General features: G+C 38.8%; 1 protein-coding gene across 10 annotated transcripts; it reads left to right on the plus strand.

The window, feature by feature from the left end:
- Nucleotides 1–173: 173 nt before the first annotated feature.
- On the plus strand, nt 174–26,922 carry tp53bp2a (tumor protein p53 binding protein, 2a). 10 transcript variants are annotated; one of them, XM_067519682.1, is made up of 22 exons: nt 174–266; nt 557–708; nt 9,713–9,860; nt 10,832–10,945; nt 11,952–12,022; nt 12,395–12,496; nt 13,632–13,806; nt 14,048–14,244; nt 14,365–14,529; nt 14,703–14,741; nt 16,271–16,318; nt 17,414–17,597; nt 17,874–17,924; nt 20,450–20,572; nt 20,758–20,879; nt 20,986–21,394; nt 21,721–22,562; nt 23,444–23,581; nt 23,760–23,893; nt 24,241–24,407; nt 24,568–24,767; nt 25,803–26,922. In XM_067519682.1, exons 2-22 carry the CDS (start codon nt 682–684, stop codon nt 25,842–25,844), a joined length of 3,498 nt encoding a protein of 1,165 aa, XP_067375783.1. In that variant the 5' UTR covers nt 174–266; nt 557–681; the 3' UTR covers nt 25,845–26,922. The 10 variants fall into 10 exon arrangements, with proteins under 10 accessions (XP_067375783.1, XP_067375784.1, XP_067375787.1 ...); XM_067519683.1 differs by having other exon boundaries at nt 14,048–14,229; XM_067519686.1 differs by lacking the exon at nt 17,874–17,924.
- The last annotated feature ends 386 nt before the right edge of the window (nt 26,923–27,308 follow it).

The raw sequence follows: 27,308 nt of genomic DNA on the forward strand, positions 1-27,308 counted from the left end.
CTAGCCGTCTAATGCCCTGCCTAAGTAAAGAAATGAGAAATGAAGAAATGAGATTTTAAATCCCACAAAATGAGTGGGAAGTGAATGGTTGTGTTTATCGCACGGGACTAGTCTGGCCGGTAGGGGGGCTTTCTGTTCTGGAAAGGGGCGGAGCTTGAATTCCAGAGTGGAATCTGAGTTTCCTCCCGATACGTCACTCTGGGATAGGCTGCGGGCTATCGAGCACCTTAGTGAGTCAACGGGGTTTCGCTGATACGCGTCCACTGGTAATGAAAACATATGAAAAATTAAATATTTCTGGTATAGATTTATATAGCCTTTATTTGTAGCGTGTTGTCTAAAAATGACAGTTTTACAAGTGTCTCGCGCTTTAGAAAGTTGTAAGCGATGTACATATAACTAGCTACTTCGGAAAGTTTTGTCGCGAAGGCCTTGTTGTTTGTTGCAACAGGTCCAAGACACGGGATACAGTTAACGTTTCTAGAATCTGTTAATTGACCATTCGAAATCAATTTCAATATATTTGAAATAACGACGTTTTGTGTTCTCAATACAGGACGGGACACCCAGGCAGGAGAAAGTAGCCTGTCGGGGGTGAGGCTCTGCTATTAAAGTGATCGACAGTCCGGGCGCTTTCGTCGAAACTGCCAGTGGGGATTCATTTCTGAGCTGGTTAGCTAAATGCGGTACGAAGCTAAAATGATGCCGGTGAGTTTTATGTATTTTATTTATCTAGCTACAAGTTGTAACGGTGTCCCACTGTTTTCATGTATGTTTTCGACATATTTTCACCGTACTATAACCCCGCAGCGCCTACCTATGTACAGCTGAGATAAGCTACCTGGGCATTTAAATTGACGTCGCAAGTTGATACGGTTGCTGCCTTGTGTCATTACCATGAAAGGAAAGGCTCTGGGCTGCCGCGAAGTTTATTAGTATTTGCGCGGAGCATGTGATTATACAGTAAGTTACATCATTTGTTTGCTTTCAAGCATATTGCACATGCACACGTCTATCTTACATGGAAAGCCATTAAAGTCCCTTGCGACACTATGACATTTTATACAGTTTTAGGCTTTCATACACCGGTCTTTCTCGGAACATACAGCAAGCAGAAGGCACCTGCAAAGTCTGCGTGGCACTAGGCTAACAGTTATCCTCGGCTCTGGACTCATGCCATCCCCATCACCACCATTAGCTGAGGTCCGTTGCTTTTGCTGCAATGCAAGTCTGTACCTCTCAGCACTTCTTTGATGTATGCAGCTTGGGCATACTGTTGTGTCGCGTGTATATGCTCATCGAAGAGAAATTAACCTCCCCAATCTTTAGTAAAAAATGACAAAGCTGAGTGTTTTTGTTTGTGTTGGTGTGTTTAAATTTTTTTTATTGGCATTGTACTTCTCTGTGTTGAATTTGTCTGCTTGTTGACAAAGAATCAACGTTCAAAGATATATTTGTTCAATTGAGTACTATTAAACCAGCTAAAATTTGTATGTCTAACCAACTTTATCCCAAAACATCATGACAAATCGGTATGCAATGAATGCTGTCTTGATAAATATATGGATTTAAACCATTGTATAAAATGTCATACAATGAGTATTTAATAATGCAGTTCACCATTTACTATCTTTACTTTAATGATTAATATATTTTTTCCTGAATAGTTTTTAGGTTATTCAACAAATCTTAAAAACAGTCTACTACTCAGTCTACTACTGGCACAGTCAGTACCATGTTCAGTTCTCTGGGAATATCATAATCACATTTTTGTGTTTTTAAACGAGCTATAGCTTTCCCTTTTGCTCCAATTGTGGTAGGTAATTGCCTCAGCATACATAAGCATGTATGTTTTGTAGTTATTGAATCAGAAACAGCTTGGTGTTTGCCTGACAATGACAAAATGGCCTCTATGTAGCCATGTCTGCTATGAGGTATTGTAGTAGAAATTACACCCATTGCACATGACCCTGCTTGTATAGGCCAGGAGCTCAGAGGTAGCGTCGTGATTGCAGGCTGGTGTTGTAAATAAGGGGTCACTGTTCTCTGAACACAATGAGCTGCAGGACACTTTAACAGCACATTGTGTGTGTGCCTGTGCCATGGTGGTATCCTGATAAGGGATGCTCACCCTTTATTGAGCCACAGCATGGTATAACTCATTCATCCCTGAGTAACTGTAGTCTCTACTTAAACCAGTTTTAAACCATAACCTATTAAGCCTATGTTTTGCCTCTAATCACACTGGTTTATTAGCCCTTTTTTCAGTCAGTTTCACATCACTTTGTAATTTCTCTCCTATAGTGTAATCTGCCTACCATATAGATTTTTGAATAGTTGCAATTTAGTGTGTTTGTCCTTCAGTATTTGGTCTTGCTTTCATATACCACACACAATTGTTCGAGGTCTTGATTTATACTGCAACAAATCTCACAGTTGAAAGAATTTGTGACAGTGTTGTGATGGTGGGAAAATGGGAGCTAGATGGGGCCGTGTGTGGCAACAGAAACTTAACTGGGCTTTTTTTTGCAGCCATGATGGGCTTTGTGTTTACTCTCTGGGACAGTATGACCTGAGTACATAAGCAGACAGTCATAGCAGTGATAGCTATACTGACATTGAAGAATTATCAGGAAGACTGTATTTGCATGAAAGCCTGGTGTGAAAATACAGTAGGCAGGTAATGGCAATTTAATTTAAGATACAGATGTTTTTTTAATGCAACGTCGTACTGACTGTAAGATTTTATGTCTGAATTACTCAAGAAGTATTTGGAGAGATTACAGGGAAGATCTTGTGAATAGTAAAAAGTTAAAAGGAGCATTTCATCCACAATTGCTTATCTTATAAGATGAATAACTTACTCTAAAATTATCGTAGAGTGTTGGAGTTCCAGTAAAATGTATTTTCACCTCTTTGCTTCTAAGGTTGAAACACAAGTCTGACAGGAAGCCGAGAGACCATGCTGCATGAGAAAATACTTGTCCTCTAGACCAAGAAGTCCTGGGAAGGGATGGCATAAGCTCAAAATGAATTAATTCACTAAATGTCTTTTCAATCTTGCAATAAATCAAATGGGTTTATATGTGTAACAAACAGCTCGATCAAAGATTGAGTTATTGTCATTATGGAGAGGGAAGTGAAGAAATATTATTATTATTATTATTATTATTATTATTGTACCCAGTCATTCAAGCCACAAAAATAATGTACGTCTATGAAATCATTGCAGCTACACAGCTCAATCGCCATAAAATCAGTTTATGTGACGATAGCTGTGACCTTGTTCTTTGTATTTCACGGGTTACTCTGATGTTTAAATGAGTGTTCTTCTCTTTACAACTTTGTTGCATAACCAAGGGACTACTGCAGCGATAAAAATTGTAAAACTGTTGTTTTACTTGTCTTAATGTGGCAAATTTTCCTGAGTCCTCAGAAAAGACCCTGCAGTGGCAAAGGGAATTTGTCTCTCCTGCTTCGCTGAAGTCTCTTTAGCATATGATAGATTAAAAACCACAAACATTACGTGGCTTTAGTTTCCTGTTATTTTTTTCCTTGTGAGTGAAGAGTTGTAAAACGCTATTTTACATTTGCATAAAATAACTTCACCTCACAACATTTTAGCTCTTTACGGAACCTTTTAAATATCAATAATTTATTAATATAATACCTGTTAGTCAATATATGTTTTTGTATGTTTGTAATAACTTACTACTACTCATAGCAACTAGGTTGCTATGACCTTGTTGTTTTTTTTGAATGACTTCATCCACCTTGGAAAAATGATACATCCCTTATGCTTAATTTTGACTCCCACCTTTCTTATCTCCCTCAGAAGTGCAAAGGTTGACTTGTCTTGTCATGTAGATCAGGAATGGAAGAGTATTGCAACAGTAGAGATTATAAAGTGACCAGATAAGTACTGCAGTGCAGACAGAGAGAACAGCTTAGTGCAGCTAGATTCTGTTGTAAAAGATTTCTTTTTCTAAATGTTGCAGCTGAATGAGGTGGTTTCTAATTCTAATTCTAATGGATTCTGTTGTTTCTTACTCTTGACCATTTCTCACTCACTCTTAATGCAGCATAGATGGAGAGTATGATTGACAGGCGAAGAGGAATAAACCTTAATGCCATCAAAGAGTTTTCTGCGGCCTCGTCTTTTTGAATTGCTGCTATGTTGGAACTGCGTCAACTTTTACAACTGTAGCAGGGAGACTCTCACATAGAGAGATGGTGCTCCAGTGTCATACAAAGTTAACTTAATCAGATGTAGAGGTGACTCTGTCATTGAGACCTAGTTGACTCATTCGCTTAGCACAGCAATATCAGTAATTGAAAGTGGTTGTGTGTATGTGTGTGTGGACAGAAGGTCCAGCAGCCCTAAAGTGCAATCTTTCAGGCATGGCCAAAGAGATGTCCTGTTTTCCTTGTTGAGGTTACCCTGCCCTGCACTGTTCACTTTCCCAGCGGTCTTTTTCTCTCCCTAACACTGAATTATATATTGTCTATTGAGGATAGTGAATATACTCTATCAAGTTTGTCATACATGCTGTCTTATTTGTTTTGCCTGCAAATACATTCTTTCAAGGAAGGTACATAATAAAAAGAAATAATTTTTTTTAAGCTAAATTACTAAAGTAATGAGCATGGAAGATGTTTAATATTTATTGTTTATTAATTTATTGATATTCATATTATTAACATTTTGTGAGTGTTTATGTTTTTCTCCTTAAGGTTTTTCTCCTTTGGTATGTATAATACACATGGGTTGAAGTAGGAGACGCACTCATACACCACTATGAAAAGTCTGAATATATAATTTATGCTGATTATTACTTTAAGAAGTAACAGTTTTTTCAACTTACTCTTAACATTGAAATAGAGAGGGCCAACCTGTATAATAACTGAATTATTAGTAGCAGTTTTCTTCACAATCTTCACCCACAGTGTCAGCCTCTGTAGTCAATGAAACTGAGTTTGAAAAGTTACTCAGTCATTCAGCTGAGTAATACTTAATAGTAAACATTTTTTGGTTACAACTCGTGAGTTGTACGCCAAACTAATATAATGAATTCTCTTGTTTAGTTTATATGTTTAGTATTGATGTGACTTCTTTGTGATGGTAGTTGCTAGTTATCCTAATATCTCAGAGTAATTCCATTATAGTACAATCATTTGTTATTACTCGATTTGTGGCAAAGGGAAACTGCAGTGGTAGAAACTTCTGATAACTCTTAACACAATATGTGGCCAGTTGCATTTGGACAGCGGATTTGAGAGACTTATTCAATAACATTGCTCTTTAGAAGGACTGAGACACAAGGATTGCAAGACTATTATGTCTGAAGTAACATCATTAAAGGATCCTTCATGTTAGTAACTTTCATTAAATAAGTCCAAATATATTTGAGACAACTATTGCCTATTATGTTTATACATACTCTTCTACTGCAGCAGTGCCACGTGTACATTATCTGAACAATCAGTGGGAGTGCCAGAGAGATAGCATTCCTTCGTGTAATTGGCTAAGGGTACAATGTTTATCTTTAAACCTAAATCGTCTCCTCTGTCAAAACAACTGGAGAGGCTTGAAACCAGTGAAATCTGCTACAGAGCTCCTCTAGCTTTACTGGGAGAGGGGATTCAAATTATATACAGCACAGAGCCAAATCGGCATCTTATAGTATATAGGTTCTATAGCTTATATCTTCACTGTACAGCACCTTGCCCTGCACCTCCCTGGAGGCACATCAGCTTATTTACCTTCATACAGGACAAAAACATTGACAAAAAGCTGGTTTCCATGCCGTAACCCAGAACAAATGTTACAGTATATCTCTTTGTTTTTTCTTGTCTCTTTCACAACCTCTCAACCCACTTTCAACAGTGCAGGTCAAGTTAGAGCTGCAAGATAGAATCTCTGTCTTCCTCTTAGATCTGTTCTTATTTTGTCTTTTGTCTGATGGTTTGATGTTACAGCTATTCATCTTGGAGAAACGCACTCCTATTTGTGTTGCTGTGTCTAAAACAGAGGTTTATAATCATGTACTGTTGACCCTCCCAAGATTGTGTAGCATTTTATTTTACCAAAGTCACAGTAGTACCTATATTTATGGATTAAAGCACCAGAGCAATGACATCTGCTCACAATGACAATAAACCTCAACACTGTATAGTCCTTGGTTACTCAGAGGAAAATCTTAAGGGGTAGTGTCTGTGGCTTAGCTGGAGGCTGTTGAATTTAAGCTCACTATAAAAAAACAAATAAATACAATGATTTGCAAATCTCATCAACCCATATTTTATTCACAATCAAACATTAACAACATTTCAGATGTACAAACTGAGACAATTTACTATTTCATGGAAAATCTTAGTTCATTTTGAATTTGATGGCAGCAACACAACTCAAAAAAGTTAGAACAGGGTGATGTTCACCATTGTGTAGCATCCCCTCTTCTTTTAACAACTGTATGTAAACATCTGGGAAGTGAGGAGACCAGTTGCTGGAGTTTTAGGAGGGGAATGTTCTCTTTTTTTCTTTTGTCTGATGCAGGATTCTAGCTGCTCAACAGTCACAGCCTTTGCTGCTGGAATTTTTGTTTTATGATGTGCCAATTTTTTTCTTTTTGTGAAAGGTCTGGACTGCAGGCTAGAAATGAGTATATGTTGCTTTAAAACCTCTATGTACTTTTTAGCATTTTCAATGAAATGGTAAAATATCCCTCTCTCATCTGATATGTTGTTTATTTTCTATTGTGAATGAAATATGGGTTGATGAGATTTGACAAATCAGTGTTTCATGATTTTATTTATGTTTTACACATGGTCACAACTTTTTTTTTGATTTGGGGTTGTAATACCGAGCCAATAGTCTGTTGTTAGGATATATTTTTATATAGCGGATTATCTTAATCGCTGAGATATAGCCCCAGTGACTTAGTCTTATAGCTGCTCTGCTTTGACAATATCTACAGTACAGACTGTTAATGGTCACATTTTTTGCACTGGCTATAATCAGTTTGCAATTCTGAGCTGTCAGACCAATCCCAAACCCTGGACTGTTCTGACTTGGCTGTTGTGATGGAATTAGAAATATAGCACTAAAATGATGAACTGCAGCAGCAGAGGCACCATGCCCTTCATTCTCATTTCCCCAGGGAAATGTCTCTGTCCTTTATATGGTAGGAAGGAAGTGCAGTTCAGCAGTTGCTTGTGTCATCCACTCTGATAGACAGGAGGCAAATGTAGCACATTGTTGTCAAATGTTGTCATTTGACAAAGTGGTACTGCTGTAAAGCTACCTAAGGCGACTGTATCTGGTTACCAAGTATAGCAATCAGATCGTTATTGAGCTTTTTAATTTAGTCACTGTGGTATCTATGAATTTTAAACAAACTGTCAAGTTGTTTGGCTCAGTCAAAAAAAGTAGTTTGAGCACTTTTCTGATTTGTCCATCAAAGACTGCCTTAAGTGGTCTATCTAAGAAGACGCTTTAGCAAATAGCATACATTCTACACCAGGACTGGGCATTATAGCAAATATTACTTTCACTGGATAACTTTTTCTGATATTAACACCCTGTGTATCCTTGTGCCCTAAAAATTGCATCTGGTCTGGTGATTATAACACTTAGTTAAACTGGACTTTCTGTGTTGAGACAACTATAAACAGTTTACCAAAAATTCTTCATTGTGAGCACATACATATCAATGTATTATCTAATCTGGCATATTTTAAGGTTTCTGGACAATATGGATTTACAATGGTCTATGAAAATTGAACTGCTTGGCTTAATTTAATATGCAGAACATTTGAGCAGTAGCCTATACTGGTCCCTATGCAGTGTCTGCAGGTTTTGGGTGGGTGAAGGTCAGCAACAAAGTGCTATTTTATCCAGAGCAAGGCTCGGATTTGATAGTGGTTGGCTTGGATCATTAACTTTATTGCTAAGGAAAATTGGACTCAAGTATAGGCATCACAACTCCTAAGACTCAATTCCCGCCCATTAGTGTGTCTTTCTTCTCACTCTATTGTTGCTCCCTCCAGCCCTCTACCCCCTCACTCTGCTGTTTCTCTTTGACTCTCCAAATATCAACAGGGTCATTTGAAGGTCCTACATTGGTGGAAAGTTGTGATAATGTAAGCTGCTCTGCACTCATCTCTCAATGTCTTTTTTGGATTCCTTTGCCAGATGCAGATTACATGAAATAATGCCAATTGAAGAAATGTCTTAGTTTTTAGCTTTATTCTCTGGGATAGTCTTCCAGCCTAGAGAACAAAGGGCAAGTGAGGACGATAGGAGTTATGTCTTTTTAGAGTTCTGTACTGTAGATTACTGGCAAGTATGACTCACTGTTAATGTTCTTTACATCCTTATGGAACAAGCCAGTTGAGTCATTTTATCTAAATCTGACCACTACTTACTTGACCACATTCACCTCATCATTAAAAAGACAAATCCCATCTGATTGTGTATGTTGCTAAGGGGACTTTCACAGGAAACTTATAACCTGCCCACTCACTCAGGAAAGCTTCAGCTAAAGAAGAAAGGGGGAATAAAGCCACTTATCCTAAGGCTCTCATGCTTTTGCACCAGTACTTTTGTTTCTGCACCATGACTGCTGCTGCTCTGCATGCTCAACCCCCCTAGCCCTTTGTGCTTGTGACCCTGCTGACCTGATGTTCCCACTGTGCGCCCCCCCCACCCATGGCTATTCACACTAGTATGCTGAGGAAAGAAAAACCTGAAAGTCTAACCTGGTGATATAGGATATAAACAGAAATATAGTATACTTACAATTAAACACTTTCAAAGTTTTTGTAGATATTGAGTTGCTGCTTATCTATTTTATGTTAGTTATGCAGTGCACTAAGGCACTAATTTATTGTATTGATTTTACTACCCCCTATCAAAACACTAAATTCTGAGGTGTGATCAGTATAACATATGGTAACATTTTCTACGACGGTTATAAAAAACCCTACTAAGCATCTGTTTAACTGCAGAGAGTCACTGTTTTGTTTTATTTTTTATATTTCATGTGTACTGTCAGTGTTTATAGAATCTCGTATGCAGAAATGTTATTCCCAGATATGTAGTTTGTATTTAATTTGACATTGGCTACTTTTTCCTATTAGATTGGACTCCTAATTCCTATTATAATTAATTAATTAACCTTTTTTGCTGCAGTAGCCAACAGTTTCTCCATTCCACCTTTATCAGTGACAGCTTCATTGAGATATTCCATGTGTTTAGATAAACCAAAACCCATCTGTGAGATACACTATGACAAACAAATTCAGCTTCTCCAGAATCCTCTGTGCTCCTCTCAGAAAATCTTCTCAGTATGCTTGTCATATGGATTTTTAAAATTATGTGTCTGTGTATCATCTCTCCTGGTAGTGATAACACTAGTTAGCAGTTAAATAGTGAAATTGCATTATGGGAGCTAGTCTCTGATTTCTCTGATGACACAGAGGAATGTGGGCTGGGAAACATATACCACTTAGTAAAGCAGACTTTCTCTTTCACTCACACACACACACACACACACACTCAGTAAACCATAGGGAAATAAGATACCAGTTACAGATAATTATGGTGTTCATTCCGCTTCCATCGAGATCACCAGTATCCTCTATCTTGTGTTGCTAATTAAGCTAATCTGCAGATTTCTCTGCCTCTCTCTATTCCCCCTGCTGTCCCCAGATGTTCCTGACAGTATACCTCAGTAACAATGACCAGCATTTTACTGAGGTTCCTGTTACCCCCGAGACGCTGTGCAGGGATGTGGTGGAGTTGTGCAAGGAGCCTGGGGAGACAGACTGCCACCTCTCTGAAATGTGGCGTGGATCTGGTGAGTGACAGTGTTATCTTTATCCACATCATGTGAAATAAGGGATAGGGTTCAGTGTGCAGACACTAGTTTGTCTTTTTCTTTTAATTAGAGCCATTTTTTTCCTGAAGTACACCACAAATGGAGATTAACTGTGTGGTCAACTGTTTAGTGATGTCTTATTGAAGGGCTTATCTATTTTGAGTCTGCAATGCAAATAATATAGAGCCCATAATCCCTGTAGCAAACACAAGCGTGCAGACATCTCTCAGATGCAAGGAGGTGTTTGAAACTTCAGGCCGGCCTCATTTCCCTCATCCCCAAGAAGGAAGTCAGGAAGGATTCAGAATTAGTCTCAAGGAGCCAGGCTTTGTAGCCGTTTCCATGGTGACGATGCCCTAAGAGTGAAGAAAGTGCCAATTATTGTGTTTGAGTGCTTCCACAAGTAGTCTAAAAAGATTGGCTGAGTTTCTTTTAAAAAAAAAAATAAAAAATTTATCATAACATGCCCGAAAACAGTTTTAAAATTAAAACTAGATTTAGCATCCGTATGGTACAGTACATACAATAAAGATTTATTGACCTCTTCTTGACAGTAATGTATCAGTCCATATTTATAATGAAATGGCCTTAAGCGATTTGAAGAGGATGTCTGAGCAATGGTTAATCAAGCCTTTGGCTAGGTATTGGCCAGAGTAACTGACAGCACATTACAGTTGTTTTCCCTGAGGTCATTGCTCAGGAAGATGCATATGGTGTTGATGAAATGGAACTACTTTCAATGTAGGCTAGTGGTAAGAGGCTAGTGATTGGACAGAATTCAGCAAAAAGCAAAACTCATATGCTCCCTTTGACCTACACGGAAATTGTTACGCATTGAAGTTGCAACGGTTATCTAATTAGAATTTTCTTATATTGACTTTAAGGGTGTTTTACCTAACATTTGAGTGCTGACGTGTATTTATTTTTTTTTAAATGTACTCTACCTGCAGAACGAGCTGTTGGTGACGGGGAGAGGATGTTAGATGTCCTCCAGCGATGGGGACAGCACAGGGCAGAGGTGCGCTTCTTCCTGCGTCACAATCGAGCCCCTAGTAGGGAATCAGGTAAGAGCTTAACTCCAACACACGTCCCAACTGCACAAACAACCATCACTCGTCACTTCAAGTTTAAGCCAGACTATGTCCACTCTCTATATTATAGAGAATTTGAAATTGTCCTCTTAAGATTGCCTTTATCCAGGGAAGGATTTAATTTTAGTGGCCCTCATATCTTTAAACAAGCCTTATTTACTCGTATGCATGGTTGAATGCAGGTTGTCCAGGTCACATTATCATAAACCTGTTCCTTTTTTAGTTTTCTGAGGAATACAGAAAACTCAAGTATTTTGGGTGTGTGCTATCCTCTCAGCTCCCAGTTGCATAACTAAGCCCTTTTAGCCCTCACAGCTTGAGTCTGGCCCAGGGATTAGATGGCTGTTTTCCCTTCCTGTCATCTTAGCCTGCTCTAATTTTCCCACAGTATTAGCTTTACTCTACTAAGGGTTTACAACACAGTTCACACTTGACTTACCTGTTTCTGTTGTTGTTGTTTTTTATTTAAAACAGGGGCATTTATTTCTGTTTTGTCCATATTATTGGTGGAAATACTGTTGTTCTCAATCTTACCTATAGTATGGGGGCAGTTAAATGGTTATACTTCCTAGGGGCAAATAAAGGGCGTTGATGTTAGGACAGAGCTTAAAAGGTACGATCTGGAATTGGCAGACACCCTCAATACTTCTATCGAATGGTACATAATATAAGTGCAGTCATGTACAGAAACAAGCACACGCACACCCACTCACACTCACAGACTGTTAGGTATTTGTAGCAAATATCTGAGGAAAACCAAAGAGCAGTCATTCCAACTGTTTCCCAGAGGAGCTAAGATCATTCTGCACCCAAGTGTCTAGCTTGTTTCTCAGAGACAGTGAAAATCCAAATGAAAGTTCCAGTCATTTTTCACAGCTGTCTGTAAAGGCAGGAAGATTTGGACTGAATTGAGGCACTGGTCTTTGATGAAACTCTACAGGAGATTGTGATGTGTAATGTGGTCATGTTGATTACTCAGGTGGATCAAGGGGCTCTGAGACAAAGCGAAATGGAGTGAAAGGGCCTCCAGACAGACGGATGGAGAATGGAGTAAGTGCTTTTTTTGGTTTTTGTTGTTTTTTTGACAGTTAGAAATCTATAAAGGGGCTCCTTTTGTTATGCTAAAATGTTTGATGTCTTTAGTGTAAGAAATAATTAATTTCTTACAATTTCTATTTTTTACCTTGCATCCATTACCAAAACATTGCCATATGTACACTACTGCCATGTTCAAGTATTATTACAAGTTCAAGATCTACTACTCTCCCCACCTGTGACTTTTGAAAGCAGTTTAGTTGTTTTTTTATCTTGTTATCCTTTTTAAAGAAATGTCAATAGATGGCATATCAAAACAAGAATTATTGATAATTAAAAACATTTTGTACTTGTACTGACTATCCTTGTCCCTCCTTGTCTTTTGAGGTCCCGCAACCACGGATGGACATGACGCTAGCTGAGCTACAAGAGATGGCAACCAGACAACAGCAACAGATAGAAGCTCAACAACAGCTTCTTGCATCAAAGGTGAATAAAGCAGTGATAGATGAAAGAGAGAGGAGACGCAGTCTGGTAAAGACATGGGTGAAAACAAGGACTGAAGCATTTAACTGGTGAAGATGAAAGTAATAGCCACTGAAGGAAAGACAACACAATAAAGCAAGATTAAAGAGTAGTCTTCTCTGAGAAAGTAGGGAGAGGTTACAAAAAGATGGTGAAACAGACCAAGTGCACTTAAAAAACGAATACACATTACGTACAGTGTATTTGGAGGTTGTGACAAGTGGCATGAATGTGGATCACTGTACTTGTAGTGTTCCTACTTTTGTTGTGTTGCTACTGCTTGCCTTCAATTCTCAGTGTGCAGGACTCTGGAATTTGAAAATCTCTTTTTTTGTCTTGATCATGACATACTGGTAACTGTGAAAAAGGCTTTACAGAAAATAGGCATAAATAAATTCTTGTCTGACCAGTTTTCCTCTTACTAGTTATTTTAGTTTCTTGCTAATGTACCTATAATGGTTCTGTTTTGCTGATTTAGACATATATAAACGGTATCATGTTTACTCAGAAAAACTTCATTTCCTAAAATCCTCTCTGTCTAGAACTTGTGTGACTGAGGATAAAATGGCAAGGCAAGGAATGCAACTTTGAGCTGGCTCATAGACTTTCATACAGATCAAGTAAACAGACCGGCATTGCCATCAGCATGCATCACGTGAACAGTTCCAGTAGAGACTGGCTGACTTGTGCTCATTGTGAAACCTGTTTAGGAGAACTCAGTCAGGTTTATAGCAGACTGCCATAGTTTAAGCATGATGATTGATTTTGAGAGCTAACACTGTTTAGCACCACACAATATTTTTGTTACCCTTATTTAGCCAAGCATGTTGACATAGAACACATTTCTCCTTATAGAAACAGCAACAGAATGTTATCATATTCTTAAAACAACCAACTGCCCTTGACTTTCTCGCCCCTGAACATTTTATCAGAGTTTGTAGCTCAAGACCATGCCTGATGATTCATGACCCATAGCTGTTGAGGAAAGAATACTCTAACATTGTTAAATGACAAAGTTAAGCTCAAATCATGTTAAACAACATATTTAAATTACGTGTTCAGAGCTTTGCTCTATATTTTGTTTCTTTTTGTTCTGAAGGAGCAGCGGCTGCGCTATTTGAAGCAGCAAGAGCAGCGTCAGCAGCAGCAGGCCTCTGAGCAGGAAAAACTACAGCGCCTCCGAGAGAACATTGAGAACCAAGAAACCCGGCTCAAGAAGGTCCGGGCACTCAAGGGCCAGGTGGAGCAGAAACGCCTCAGCAATGGCAAACTGGGTGAGCTCAAGTACTTGGGGAATTTTGCAAATGGATGCCTGCTGTAGAGTGTATGACTGGAACTATGGAATATTTGATTCAAATAGTTAATGTCTTTTTTTTAACTCCTATGTTTGTGACATTCTGTGTCCCTCTTTTCACCTCTTTTCCTTTACCTCTGTGCATCATTACACACCTTGTCTGTACCTTTTGTTCCGTTTCTCTCCACCTCCCTGTCCTTTTTATCACTGCTTCTTTCCAGTGGAAGAGATAGAGCAGATGAATAATCTGTTCCAGCAGAAGCAGAAAGAACTAGTGATGGCTGCTTCTAAGGTGGAGGAACTCAGCCGACAGCTGGAGTTGCTCAAAAATAACAAAAAGGATGGCTTCAGTGACAACCAGACTTCTGTGGCTGAACTAGACCGCCTCTACAAGGAGCTGCAGGTTTGCAGGAAAAAAGTTACTAAATTAAATCCAACACTAAAACAACACTTTGCTCCAAAGAGAACTTGTTTGAAATGAGCATAAATTTTCTATCTCTTCTTTTTGTCCCTATGTCTCGTCCACCTTGATGAGCAGTTGAGGAACAAGCTCAATCAGGATCAAAACTCTAAGCTGCAGCAGCAGAGAGAGAGCCTCAACAAGCGTAACCTAGAGGTGGCTGCCATGGACAAACGGATCAATGAGCTTAGAGATCGACTATGGAAGAAGAAGGCAGCCCTACAGCAGAAGGAGAACTTGCCTGTAAGTATTATTAAGTCACAGCAGCATTAAAAATGGATATAGAACACCCTAATGTATTTTTTTATGTTATGAAATTTCTGACAAAGCCCTAAGTCCTGGAAATGTTTTGGGTCAGTGCTCCCCCTAGTGGCATTATAGTAAAGCCTGTTTGTATCTCTTCTTACCTCCGGAAGCCTCAGATGCCCTGGCATTTAGACCTCACCAATGCCAATGTAAGGCACCTCAGACTTGCTTATCCCACCGAATCTATTGTTTCCCCTCCCTTGAAAGTGTGAACTCCTGTCAGTCTTTTTCCACTCTTTGAACTCTCTGTCTGAGTTAGCTTGCAGGGATTGATTGTTTTGATCATGTCATAGAGTTGCATCTGTGTTTCTTCTCTCAGCTGTGTTGTCCCATTTGGCAGAAACAACTTTTTAAGAAGAGAGAGGAATAATGAGTGCAGGCTGACATCACAGGCAGGCAAGAATATCAAGGAAGATTATATTTTTTTCTTGCTGCATCCTTGACAGAAATTGGAAATGGCGAATAACAGATTTACTAAATTAGAATCAAACATCTTATTAAAACCATTCTGTCACATTTAAATACATGACAGAATTCTACTAGAATTGTATTAGCAGTAATAGCTTTTTGCTGTCAGCTCAGTACTTGGTGTCTCCCTGCTCCTCTGGTCCTTTCTTCTCCTTTCCAGGAGTTGTTTTGTACACAGGGTTTCACGGGACTGTAAATAAGAGTCAACAGACTTGTCTATAAAACACACTGAGGAACAAAAATGAACATGTTGTCCACTTGACGTGCTTGTGTAGGCAGAGCAAGAACGTGAAAGTGGTCAAAAAGAAATCACAATTATACTGATTGCGATGTGGATGATTTTATGTTTTCCCTCTCCGAAATTAATTATTCAAATCATTTTACTCTCCCCACTATGCAGTTCTCTAATTGTGCTTGCCTAATCAGGTCCCAATGCTCGCTGTCGTAATTAGGGCGTTTCACCATTAACTTTCTTTCTATCAAGAGAATTAATACTCAATTAATGATTTTCAGATTGTTTTCATTGTTAAATATTGAACCATACCTTTGTAAAAATAAATACAAAATTGTTTTTGTTGAGTAATTTATGTTGTAGACCAAAAATTTTCTCCTTAGCATGCAATGTGTGTAAAACAAATGTAGTGTTCAAGATTGGAAGTGGCCTACAAGTAAAAACATAAATTATTTCATTTTCTAATGAAAATACAGTCTTCTGAAGCTTTGCTCAAAGCCTTTAATATAAATGCGCAACTTGCACCTAATACAACTTTAAAGAAGCCCAACTTCGCTTTTGATCTCTACTTGATACACATGTGTTTTAAAAATAAAGGAACATTACAGACAATAGGAACATTGTGTTTGTGTGTTACAGAGATGAAGGCCCGAATAGGTTCTAGTGAAGGGGTGATTTACCCACACCCTGCCTAGAATCATAATGAGTGCCTTTTTTAAACCAGCACAAAGACACACTCCATCCAAGCTGCTGTCTCCTTCACCCACACAGCAAGTGCCTAGCTGACATCACCCAAGAAACATGTATAACCATACTGACGGGGGAGAGTTAGTCTGAGAGCTGCCAGCCTAGTCATCACACACTATCCTAGTCACATAGTTGAAAAAACACTTAAAAAAGGGAAATATTAGCTCAGACAAGGGGCATAATTTGGTATTGTGTACTACTGTTGCATGTTTGTGCTTTTGTTTTCTCAAGAATGGCTATCCTGGTAAAGAGAGGGCTTCAAAAGACACCCATCTTCAGGTAACTAAACTAGTATCAGAGCTGAATATACATCTCTTATACGTCTCTTTTCTCTCTGATGTGTTTTCTTTGAGTATGGCTCTAGGTTCGATCATTTATTCCTTTCTTTTGCTTTTAACCCTTGTTAGGAAAAGTGGTCCATGTTTTTGTAAAGTGACAATTCTTCACAGTGTCATGATCATTGAGATATAATTTGATCCAGGGTTTGAACTATGTTTGATGGGTTTAAGTGCTTAAACCAAATTCAAAGGGAAAGTGTTTGTTGGAGTCTGTTTGTTGGGTTTGAAAAACTTAAACACATTATGTTTCCATGGTGTGTTTATTAATGGATACTATCTTATAACTTTTAGATTTCTGTAATTAAGCTACTGAATTAGGAGGTTGTACTGTCTGTGTGAATTTTACATCACTTGTCCAAGGTAGAGAAACCACATGAATCCTAGCTGCATTAACAGTTGTAATATAAAACAGCATGATGTAATTAAAATGCGAGGGGTTGAATATTTTATTAATCTTAAATCAGTAACTTTAATCCATACATTTCCTTCAAGCAAAGTATCTATTCAAGTGTAACTAACAGCGATTGCAAACAAACCTAAATACCAATGTGACTGGTGCAAGACGTGTCTGACTTTTTTGTTATGAGTAAACTGTTTGCACGATATGTTGCATTTCTAGAAATCCACAGAAAACTTGTGCTTGTCTCACTGTAATGATCATTTCGCTTGTATCATTCACAAGTCAGATGAATAAAGACTATTTAACATTTACATGTTCATCAATGTGCAACGTGGTCTGTCCTGGCGCCATCCTCAGGCCAAAGTTTAAACCTTTTGTGTGTTTTAATTTAACAATTATTTCAGCATGTTTTCTATAATTCTTTCCATTACCAAAACATCAGATAAAGTTTTGGTTGCCATTTTGTTATCTATATGTTTGTTCCTAAATGATATGTGTTCTATTTCTGCTGTCTACTACAATACATAACATTTACTCAGCGATATTGCCCCTATAACAGCATCTTTTTTTCTTTTATCTTTTTATTTATTTCTTTATTTATGCATTCATTAATTTTTGTTATGACCCCTTTTTTAGATGCCCACTGATGGCCAAGCCGTACAGCAGTCGGGTACGTCTCGTGTGGCAGCAGTTGGCCCATACATACAGTCGTCCACCATGCCCCGTGGCCCAGTGAGGCACGAGCTGCTTGTGAAACCATCGTATCCAGACGGCACTGCCACCCTACCAGCCCACGACCCACAGAGCAAAGGTGGTACAGGTGGGTAACCAGAGACAACACATTGTATGTAGCCTTCCAGCTCTTAAGTCAGGCTTTTTCTTTTCTGACCATAACACCAAACTCAAGACTGCACTTTGTTCTGTCATTTTACATACAGTATAAAAGGTTGCTAAATTTGCAAAAGTCAGCAACAGTTCACTCAGGGGCATAGTAAAATGAAGCTTACATTTGAAAGGCACAAATATGCAAGAAAGTGAGGAGTGGGGTCCTTTTTGGGGGGAGTGGAATGTGACATGACTGTCATGCTTCCAACAGGAGCAGAGGAGCCTGGGATGCCTGGTTGTGATGTCACTCTGAGCTCAGAAGGTAGCTAGTTACCTCCTGAATGGTGTGGTTCAATCTTTGATTGCTAAGCCTGAGTCTTTTTTTTTTCCTCACTTCTGACATTTTCTGATGAACTTTTAACAAGTTTTGCAGTGAGTGGTTTTTATTGCCACAGTGTGTGTAGATTCATGCTGTTCTTCATGCTTCCACTACGATTTGTCATTTTGTCAGGTTGTTAATACTAGTAAGTCAAATTAGAAAAGGCTACAGATTAATAGCCGAAATGTGTCACATCAGGCCACTCTAGACTCAATTATGTGCAATAATTACTGAGGTAAAATCTTGATTTTAAACTCCCCTAACTGGTGATGCAGTGTAAACAATTGTTCCTTTTCCCCACACAGTGCAGTAACACAGGGTCACTGTTCTGGAAGGTAGGAAATCTGTCTAAACCAATGACTGAGCACAGTAACATAAGGATGTTTCTGTGCCATCCTTTGCACAGTAATTCTTACACTTCTTATCTGACTTAGTCTCTTAGAAAAAAATCAGTTCCCCAGGGGATAGTGGGCCAGAAGTCTGCTTCATTTAATTAAAAATGAATGATGCAACTGAATTGCAAAACAACAGCAGAAGGGATTTCTCGCCCATATTCCTTTTCTCACCTCCTTATCAGCTCATGTTTTAATCTTTAAAGCAATTCCACATGCAGTGAAATACAGTTTTCCCAGTCTGCCATTACTGCACAAAATTATCTGTGCATGCTTAATTATTTGCTGTATGGCAGGAAGAGAGATAGGGATGGGAGGGGACATAGTGGAATCTGCTCCTAGTATACACCCATACTTACTTTCTTTTTTGCGAGGAAGTCGTGCATAGGATCTGGCAGGCTCCTTGGGGTTGTGCTGGTATTTTTGTGACCCCTCAGGGGGCCTGTGCCAGGCCTCAGCCAGCAGCATGTCTAGAGCAAAGGGATATCTGCAGCTCTAAGGCTACTTTGTTTTTCTTGTCTTTCGAATGCATCTTCCTCAGAAGCCATGTTCTTGCTTAAGCCACTAAAAGAGCTGCGGGCTAAGAGAAAAGGTATACACTTGAGTTTGTGTGCTTGTGTGTTCTTTTCACAAGTTTTATTTTTATAAGCGAATATCCTCACTGACAAGGAAAGATTAAATATTTGTTTTTCTTTAGCTCAATCTTTGTTTCTTTTTGCTTGTTTTGCTGTTGTTTGTTAAATTGTGTTTGTTAAACCTTTTCCTTAGCTCCTTTTGTGCCACTCTTGATGGGTCATTTGGAATAAATGTATAACCTACAGTTAAACTGACATTCTGACAAAACCAAGCAAGTCTCCCTCTCACAATTTGTTTGTGAAGGTGTATTTCTACAACACCTCATGAGAGAGAGCATTGCTCTACAGTCTGTTTTTACAATAATTGATGCAGTGCTAGTCTGTGTATGTCTGTGGCCACTGATTGGCTCTTAGTCTAACCAAAAAAAAGTATGTGAAAAGATTGGAGGCAGAATGATAAAAAATGCACAAATGTTTGCTTTGTGTGACTATGCAAAACTCATAGCTAGGAGGGAGTTCAATAGCTGTATGCAATATTTGATTCTGTGTCTGAATCCAATTGTTGAGTGATAAATAAGATTGACGCAATGTGTTCACTTTCATGCTGCAGCTGAAAAGGTGGAGATAATTTTAATTATTTTACACATTTTAAACCTGACTTATAAAAATTTATCATTTTATGTGTTGCTTATGTTTTGTAATTTTATCAAATCTCTTTAAAGTACCTACTAACTACAGTTGTCAGATAAATTCTCACAATTACATTTACTACATTTTAACTAGTTAAATATTATTTTGATTAAAAGGAAGTTGTTTGTTTTGTTTTTTTTATCCTTATGCCATTTCATAGGTATGCAAAGTGTACGCCTTTCTGTTTGTTTGCCAACAGTGCAAAATTCCAAAGTTATTTAGAGTATGAGGGTCATTTTTTGATCCAGAGGTGGCTGATTGATGATAATCAATTTGAAGAACTTGCTCCTTTCTCTAGTCAAATTCACAAATGTATTCAGTTTACAAACATTTAATTTAACTCATGTATCAGTTTCTGTCTTCTCCACTGCTGGTGGTCTTTTTAAGGACCTACATTTTTGTAGAAGGCCTGCTGCCATCCAACTTTCCTAAGCACTTCAAATCTCAGGTCCTTGAGACAGCACAGTGTTAAACTGTAAATCAGGCTATGTGGGACTATGCATCCATCTTGGATCTTGCAGCACATGGAAACTCCCTATTGTTAATTAGCATATTAATAAGCAATTAAGTATTATAGTATATAGAGCAGCACTAATTCCACAACATGAAAAACACCATGAAATTTATATCTACTTTTAAATTATATCTAAGTTATTTATAATTCTTTACTTTTCTAATCTTTAATGTGCCATCAGTGTACCAAAGTATTTAACCTAAGAAATTTAAAAAGATATTGTAGTGCGTTTTAAACCTTTCCAAAACTTAAAACCTTTTTTTTTTTTAAAATTCCCTAACCCTACGGATTCTTCAGGCCTTCAGCCATCCAAGCTGGCAGACTGGACTTCCTCAGGTCCCGAATCCAACACCAATGGTCATGGTCCAGCTTCAACACTGCCACGAATGGCCTCCCACTCCAACTTTAATACAGAACAAGGTAGTTACACACACATGCAAACAATACAACAGCAGTTCCACAGATACTATACTGCAGCTGCTTTCTCTGTGAAAACAGAAATAGTTTATTAAGCAAAATCAAAACATTTAAGGGCCTTTTATTCAACACATTGCAACTAAACATGAAATAGAACTGATTACTGCTTGTGCTCTGCATCTGGGCAGATGAAACGGAACTAAAAAGGGACAGGAAGGTGCGTCCGTTTTCCATGTTCGAGCCAATGGAGGCTCCTACCACTTCACTTCGCAAAAACCAGAGCAGTGATGATCTGGTCAGGGATGCTCAGGTGGGGGGAAATATACCTCTCTTGCAAGAATAAATCACTAGTAAGATTTGATCGTTACCAGTATATCCGGTACTATAATTTGCTCTCTTTCATCTGATCTTTTCAGTCGGCTCCCAAGGCGCCAGTCAAGGTTCCTCCTCCCGTGCCCACCAAACCAAAAGGTCCTGGTGTTGTGCCCTATGGCAAAACTGGTATCAACACAGGCACCTTCCCTAAAGCCAAGTCCCATAGCCAGCAGCCCCAAGCTGCCCAGAGCCGCAGCCCTCTCCCACCCTTACAGAGCCAGACACTCCCATTACCCTCCAAGCAGGACACTCCACCTGCAGCCACAGTACGTCCCTTCACCCCAGAGCTGCCCTCCTCTAAAGATGCCAACCTTAGTAAGCCCCAGACTTTGGCGGCCAGCTCCATATACTCCATGTACACACAGCAATCTGGCTCAGGAAAGCCCAACCAGTCTGGTGTGCAGGGTGCGCTCACCAGAGCCCAAACCCGAACCAATGGATTCGTCAGTGGTAAGATAATCAGTGGTTAGTCTTTTGAATTGTGGAGGTAAATTATCCTTTTGGTCTTTGTCTAACACTACTGAGTCTATTAGCCAAACACATATAGACACATACTTTCTTTGTGCTTTGTGTGTGAGCTGGTCACACACAAAGGAGAAAGTCAGCTGGTTGAGGTAGCAGGTAGATGTTTTTCATTTTCTTATCCCAAACTTAAGGTAGATTTTATGTGGCTACCTTTTTGTTGTGATCCTGTGTTACTTAACCATACATTTGGAAGATGGCACAGGTTGATGGACCCTGCAGTGGTAATGCTTGTTTCCCATCTTTGTTTCTAGTGTACAGTAAACCAGTGATCCCCAGTGGAGCCTCCCAACTTCCTGAGAACCCTTACTTGGACCGACGTTCCCCTGCGCCAGAATTTGAAATTGACCAGAATGGAGCTGCCAGCATGGGTCCCAGCTTATCTGAGGGACCACAGCCAGAAACCGAGCGCATCCCACGGCCCCTGAGCCCCACCAAACTCCTTCCTTTTATTTCCAACCCTTACAGGCATCAGATGGATGGTGACCTTGAAGCCCTGAGAAAGAAGCTCTACAATGCCCCAAGACCCCTGAAGAAACGCAGCTCAATCACTGAACCAGAGGGTCCCGCAGGGCCCAACATTCAGAAACTTCTTTATCAGAAAACCACACTAGCTGCTATGGAGACCACTGTGACTACTCCAACACCTTCCACCTATACTGGTGAATCAGAGAAGCCACCAGATGGATCAATGGGGAAACATAATCAAGGTCCTTTGAGTGGTGCAGAGAACTCCACATCAGAGACAGGTCAGACACTGGATAGAGGGCAGCTCTCATCTCATATTCCAGGTGTGACTATCTCCATTCCAGCCCCTGTTGAGCAGACCAAGCCACCATCAGCCATCCCAGAGAGTGATGACATTATCCCACCACCTCCTCCATCCCATCCACCTCCTAGGCCAGATTTCCCACCACCACCACCTGCTGGCTTGGAGAACAGTGATCTGCCCCCCCCACCTGCAGATGGCTTCCTGGAAGAGTTCCCCCCTTATCCACCACCCCCATACCCCAGTGGAGCAGAGCAGGACAGCTTGGTAGAGGACACCTTTAACATGAAAGCACCTGAGGTCACTGGTCAGGTCACTCTCCCACCGGTACAAATTACCCTCTTAAACTACTGAATCAATTATTTTGTAGGTCTCTCTTGTCGTGTGTGTGTGTGTGTGTGCGCGCGTGCAAGTGTGCCTTTAAGGATCAGTTATAATACAACGATGTGGTCTCAACAGTCCTGATGCCACATCATAGATTACCCTTGTTTGCTTTGTGCTAGATGTGTTCTTCTTAAACCCCTCACATGTTACGTTTGCTGATGCAGCTTAACAGTTGCACATTTTACTTTTTAATGACCTGCTGGCCAATAGCAGTGACCTGGTCTGATGTTATATAAATTTAATAATCTCTAACAAGTACTGGTATTGTATCTGAGGAAAATAGGCCTTATTCTGCTTAGAGTAAGCTGGTAGCCACCTGACTTTCCACCATTTATCTGGATCCATTCCATCTGAGAAATAAACACCAGTTTGTATTTTCTTGTTAAGCTCTTAGTGAACCTCCTTAAACATGTTTTATGTGTGGTACCAGGCTTTAGAGCCATAGGGCAAACCAATGAAATCCCAACTCTATGACCCATTTTACTTGTTGCTTCCTATGTCTTTCTACTTCAATTAATACCCAGAAAGACGATTCTTCAACCGATTGAACTAAATGTTTCTAATCAAGTTGCATAATCATATTTTTAGAGAAATGAGCTTGTGTCTTAAAGCTTGTGCTGATAAACTGGATTAGCAATGCACTTTGTGTTGTGAAAACAAATCCCTCCTCTGCTCTCAGTTTAGACTGCATTCAACAGAGAGTGGATGCTTCCACCACATTAGGACACCCTTCAGGCTGAGACTCTCGTAGATTTACATTTCCTCTATATGTTGTAATGGCTAAGATCATTTGAGTAATACACAATTATGATTGTGTATTATAGGGGAAGAGGACCAACTTGCGCAAACCTAGCTCGGAACGGATCGATCACAACATGAGAGTGAAGTTCAACCCACTGGCTCTGCTGCTAGACTCCTCTCTGGAGGGAGAGTTTGACCTCGTCCAGAGAATTATCTATGAAGTAAGAATTTTTTTTCCACAATTACATACTAAGTGGTTTTATTTAACTTGTAATTTATTTTTTTCCACTAAACTGCAATTGCATCATAGAATTTTAAGTTTCAGTATCATTTTACTTCACTGTTAGTTGATAAACTTTTGCTAAGTCTCCATTTGCCCCTGTAATTTTGCATCCACAGGTGGAGGATCCTAGTCAGCCCAATGATGAAGGCATAACGGCTCTACACAATGCTGTCTGTGCCGGACATACAGAGATTGTCAAGTTTCTGGTTCAGTTTGGTGTCAATGTCAATGCTGCCGACAGTGACGGCTGGTGAGTTTAAGCTCACTGCTGACATAGTAGATAATGGATTTTTGCATCTGAGCCTTAAACAAATCTCAATTATTAATGTACATGTTGGATGTTTTGTCAACTCTCAGATTTGCATAACTGAATGTAGTCCTGCAGCATGAGCTGATTAACAACAGAAACCTCAATTTAATATACTTATATTTAATGTACTCTGATAGTAACATAATAATCTAGTTACTGTCTTGCAAACTGTATCCTACCCAGCACTACTAAAAAGTGGCAGCCATTAGTACGTCTCAATGTTTCGCTTATTCTTTTATTTTTCTCTTTTTCCCTCCTTTTTCTATGTTACCTACTCTATAACATAGGACACCTCTTCACTGTGCTGCATCCTGCAACAATGTGCAAGTATGCAAGTTCCTGGTGGAGTCTGGTGCAGCAGTGTTTGCTATGACTTACAGTGACATGCAAACAGCAGCTGATAAATGTGAAGAGATGGAGGAAGGCTACACCCAGTGCTCCCAGTTCCTCTATGGTCAGTGAATGAAAGTTTATTATTATTATTATGATTAAATATGTTCTCTTGCATTTTTCCATTTTATGGTGTCCTGTATCTGTATTCCTTTCCTTTCTGGATGAAAAATCACTAAACTAGAAATCTGATTGTGTAATTTTTTTTACTCTTATACATTTAGGTGTGCAAGAGAAGATGGGGATCATGAACAGGGGTGTGGTTTACAGCCTGTGGGAATACACCGGTGAAAACCCTGATGAACTTTCATTCCGGGAGGGAGACTGCATGACCATCATCCGCAGAGAAGACGAAGATGAAATTGAGTGGTGGTGGGCACGCATGGGTGACACCGAGGGTTACATTCCCCGTAACCTTTTAGGGGTGAGTCAGTAAAAGTTTTTTTATATATATATATATATATATATATATATATATATATATATATATATATATATATATATATATATATATATATATATATATATATATATATATATATATATATATATATATATATATATATATATAAAACATTTCACTATGGCATCATAGTAACAAAATGTTCCCATATGAAGCCCATTTATTGATATTATCACACAGTACAAGTGTACTGCATCTTGTTCCAATGACCTGTTTTCATCTACTGAAAGTGAAGATTTGTCTCTGTGTATTAAATTTGAAAATGTAAGCATAGATTTATATTGTTAAACGTAATTGTGAGTTTCCATTTACAACTTTGTTGTAAATCTATAAGCTAAACCTATAGGAGATTGATCTACTATGGGTAGACTGATGCAGCCACAGATTATGTTTGGGGTTCTTTAACTACTGAGTAGATGCCAGATGTCCCACCCCCCCAACTCTCTTCCCCTATCTCCCTTCTTCTACCTCTCCTCTCTTCATTTGTCTCTGGAGTTTTAGAGAAAACCATTAATATTTTTGGCTGTGTCCCACTTTACTCTTCTTAGCTGGTGTCATTTCTCACATTAATGCTAATAGCAGCCAAATAACTTATGTATTACTGTTAGTGGCCTTATGAGAAATCTAGCATTTACTACTTTACAACACAGATTGGCCCTGTGATATTTACTCAGTGATCACTTATTCTTAACTAATACAAGGATACATATTACTGAAACATCTTCATGTGTATGACATGCGGTTCCATGAGAAAACATATTACCAAATAATAATAATCTGGAGAAGCCTGGGCGAAGAATCGGTCAACTCCTCGCCCTCTTTTTCATGTTTTCATTTGTTCTCTGTTGGCTTTCTTACCAGATCTGTCAGAAGCAAATCAAATCAAATTGAAGCATGCCTGTACTCTTATACAATAATTATACATTATAATATTTCATCCAAAAAGCAATGGTGTACTAATGCCGTATTGACATTTGTTCTTGGTGTCTTTAACAGCTCTACCCTAGAATAAAGCCAAGACAGAGGACCCTGGCTTAAAATACAAAGATCCCTGCACATTCCAGGCTATCAGGTCTCCAAGATGCACACAGGCTTAGTACACAGGCTTTAACCGACTGGAGAGTAGGAGGACAATGCTGAAATGAAGAGACAAGGACAGACCAAATTAAATGAAGGATCAACCATAAACTTTTTTGCACTTTTCTACATCTATAGCAGTAGCTGTATCTATTTTCCCAGTGCTGTGTACATGACACTATTCTTATTTTTGTTTTGTTTTTTGTTACTGTCTGAAATTATTTCTATAAGTAAATTGTTTGGATGTAAATTAAACAAGCAGTATTTTTATGACTAGAAAGTAATTTTTACACATCAAAATAGACCCAATTCATTTTGGGCTACTGGATATTTTCTAACACATTAGAATCTTTGCATTGCATGAGGTAAACGTGTAAATGATGATGATGCTTTTGAAATTCTCTGTTACCATTACAGTCTTGGGGAGCTTGTTTCTTGTCATCTATGTTCAGTACCTGTGCCTCTGTGTAACTGCACTGGAAGTGAAAAGTTTCAGTTGTGACCTCTGGTTCTGACTAATTGAATAGAAAGCAAAATTATACTTTTTTTTTTCACTTTTTTGCAATTGATCTGTTGCTGGTTATTCTGTGGACCATGACACCCAGAACGCCAGTTTGCATTTTTGCACTGGCACATGGTTGAGATGCCATAGAAACTGTGTATACATTAAGTTCTGTTACAATTATATTATTTTGAAAATTGACTTTTGAGTTTTCTGTAGCTTTTTCATTAGGGAGATGTCATGCAGTATGAATTTTAGTATTTTATTAAAGCCATTCTATGACAAAACAGCAATGTAAGAAGGTAATCTTAATACCAGAAACCCCCCTTTTTTTGTAGAAAATGCTATGAGGGTGACATAGTATATTGTAAAAAAGACAATAATCAAATCATGTCTTAAAAGTAAAAAAATCAATTCATCATGTACCTCTCTTACTCAGATGTATTTATTTTTGTTACTATTTTTTAGGCCTTTTGGCAGACCTATAACTAGAAGTTTACTGTAGTATTTCATTTACAATAAATACTTTGTACTAAGTTTCTTTGGTCTTCCAATTTTCTTTACTTTCATTTACATTTCATGTTGGCAACATTAAATATTTAGGCATTAATATTTCCCCTAGGCTGTAAGAGCTTTTCAATCTCAACTATAACCCTATATTAAAAAAATAGAAGACTATCTCAGACGCCGGACAAACCTTCCACTTTCACTCATTGGACGAATTGCTACAGTTAAAATGAGGATCTTACCACAAATCCACCATTTGTTCTCAATGCTCCCGACAGCTCCCACAGATAATTTGTTCAAATCACTTGACTCACTAACATCTCACTTTTACTGGAAAAACAAGAAACCTACAATCTCACTGTCAACATTACAAAAGAAAAATCACAAGGCGTCCCTGAAGCACCCAGTTTCCAACA

Source organism: Channa argus, chromosome 1 (assembly GCF_033026475.1).
Source record: "Channa argus isolate prfri chromosome 1, Channa argus male v1.0, whole genome shotgun sequence".
NCBI lineage: Eukaryota > Metazoa > Chordata > Actinopteri > Anabantiformes > Channidae > Channa > Channa argus.

What these genes read in the sequence shown, in the direction of transcription:
- tp53bp2a (XM_067519682.1), top strand. Translation starts at nt 682, where the DNA reads ATGCGGTACGAAGCTAAAATGATGCCG. An exon ending in AACAGCTTCTTGCATCAAAG is followed by an intron (nt 12,497 to 13,631) that starts GTGAATAAAGCA and finishes TTTGTTCTGAAG; the next exon opens with GAGCAGCGGCTGCGCTATTT. An exon ending in ATCTGGTCAGGGATGCTCAG is followed by an intron (nt 20,880 to 20,985) that starts GTGGGGGGAAAT and finishes TGATCTTTTCAG; the next exon opens with TCGGCTCCCAAGGCGCCAGT.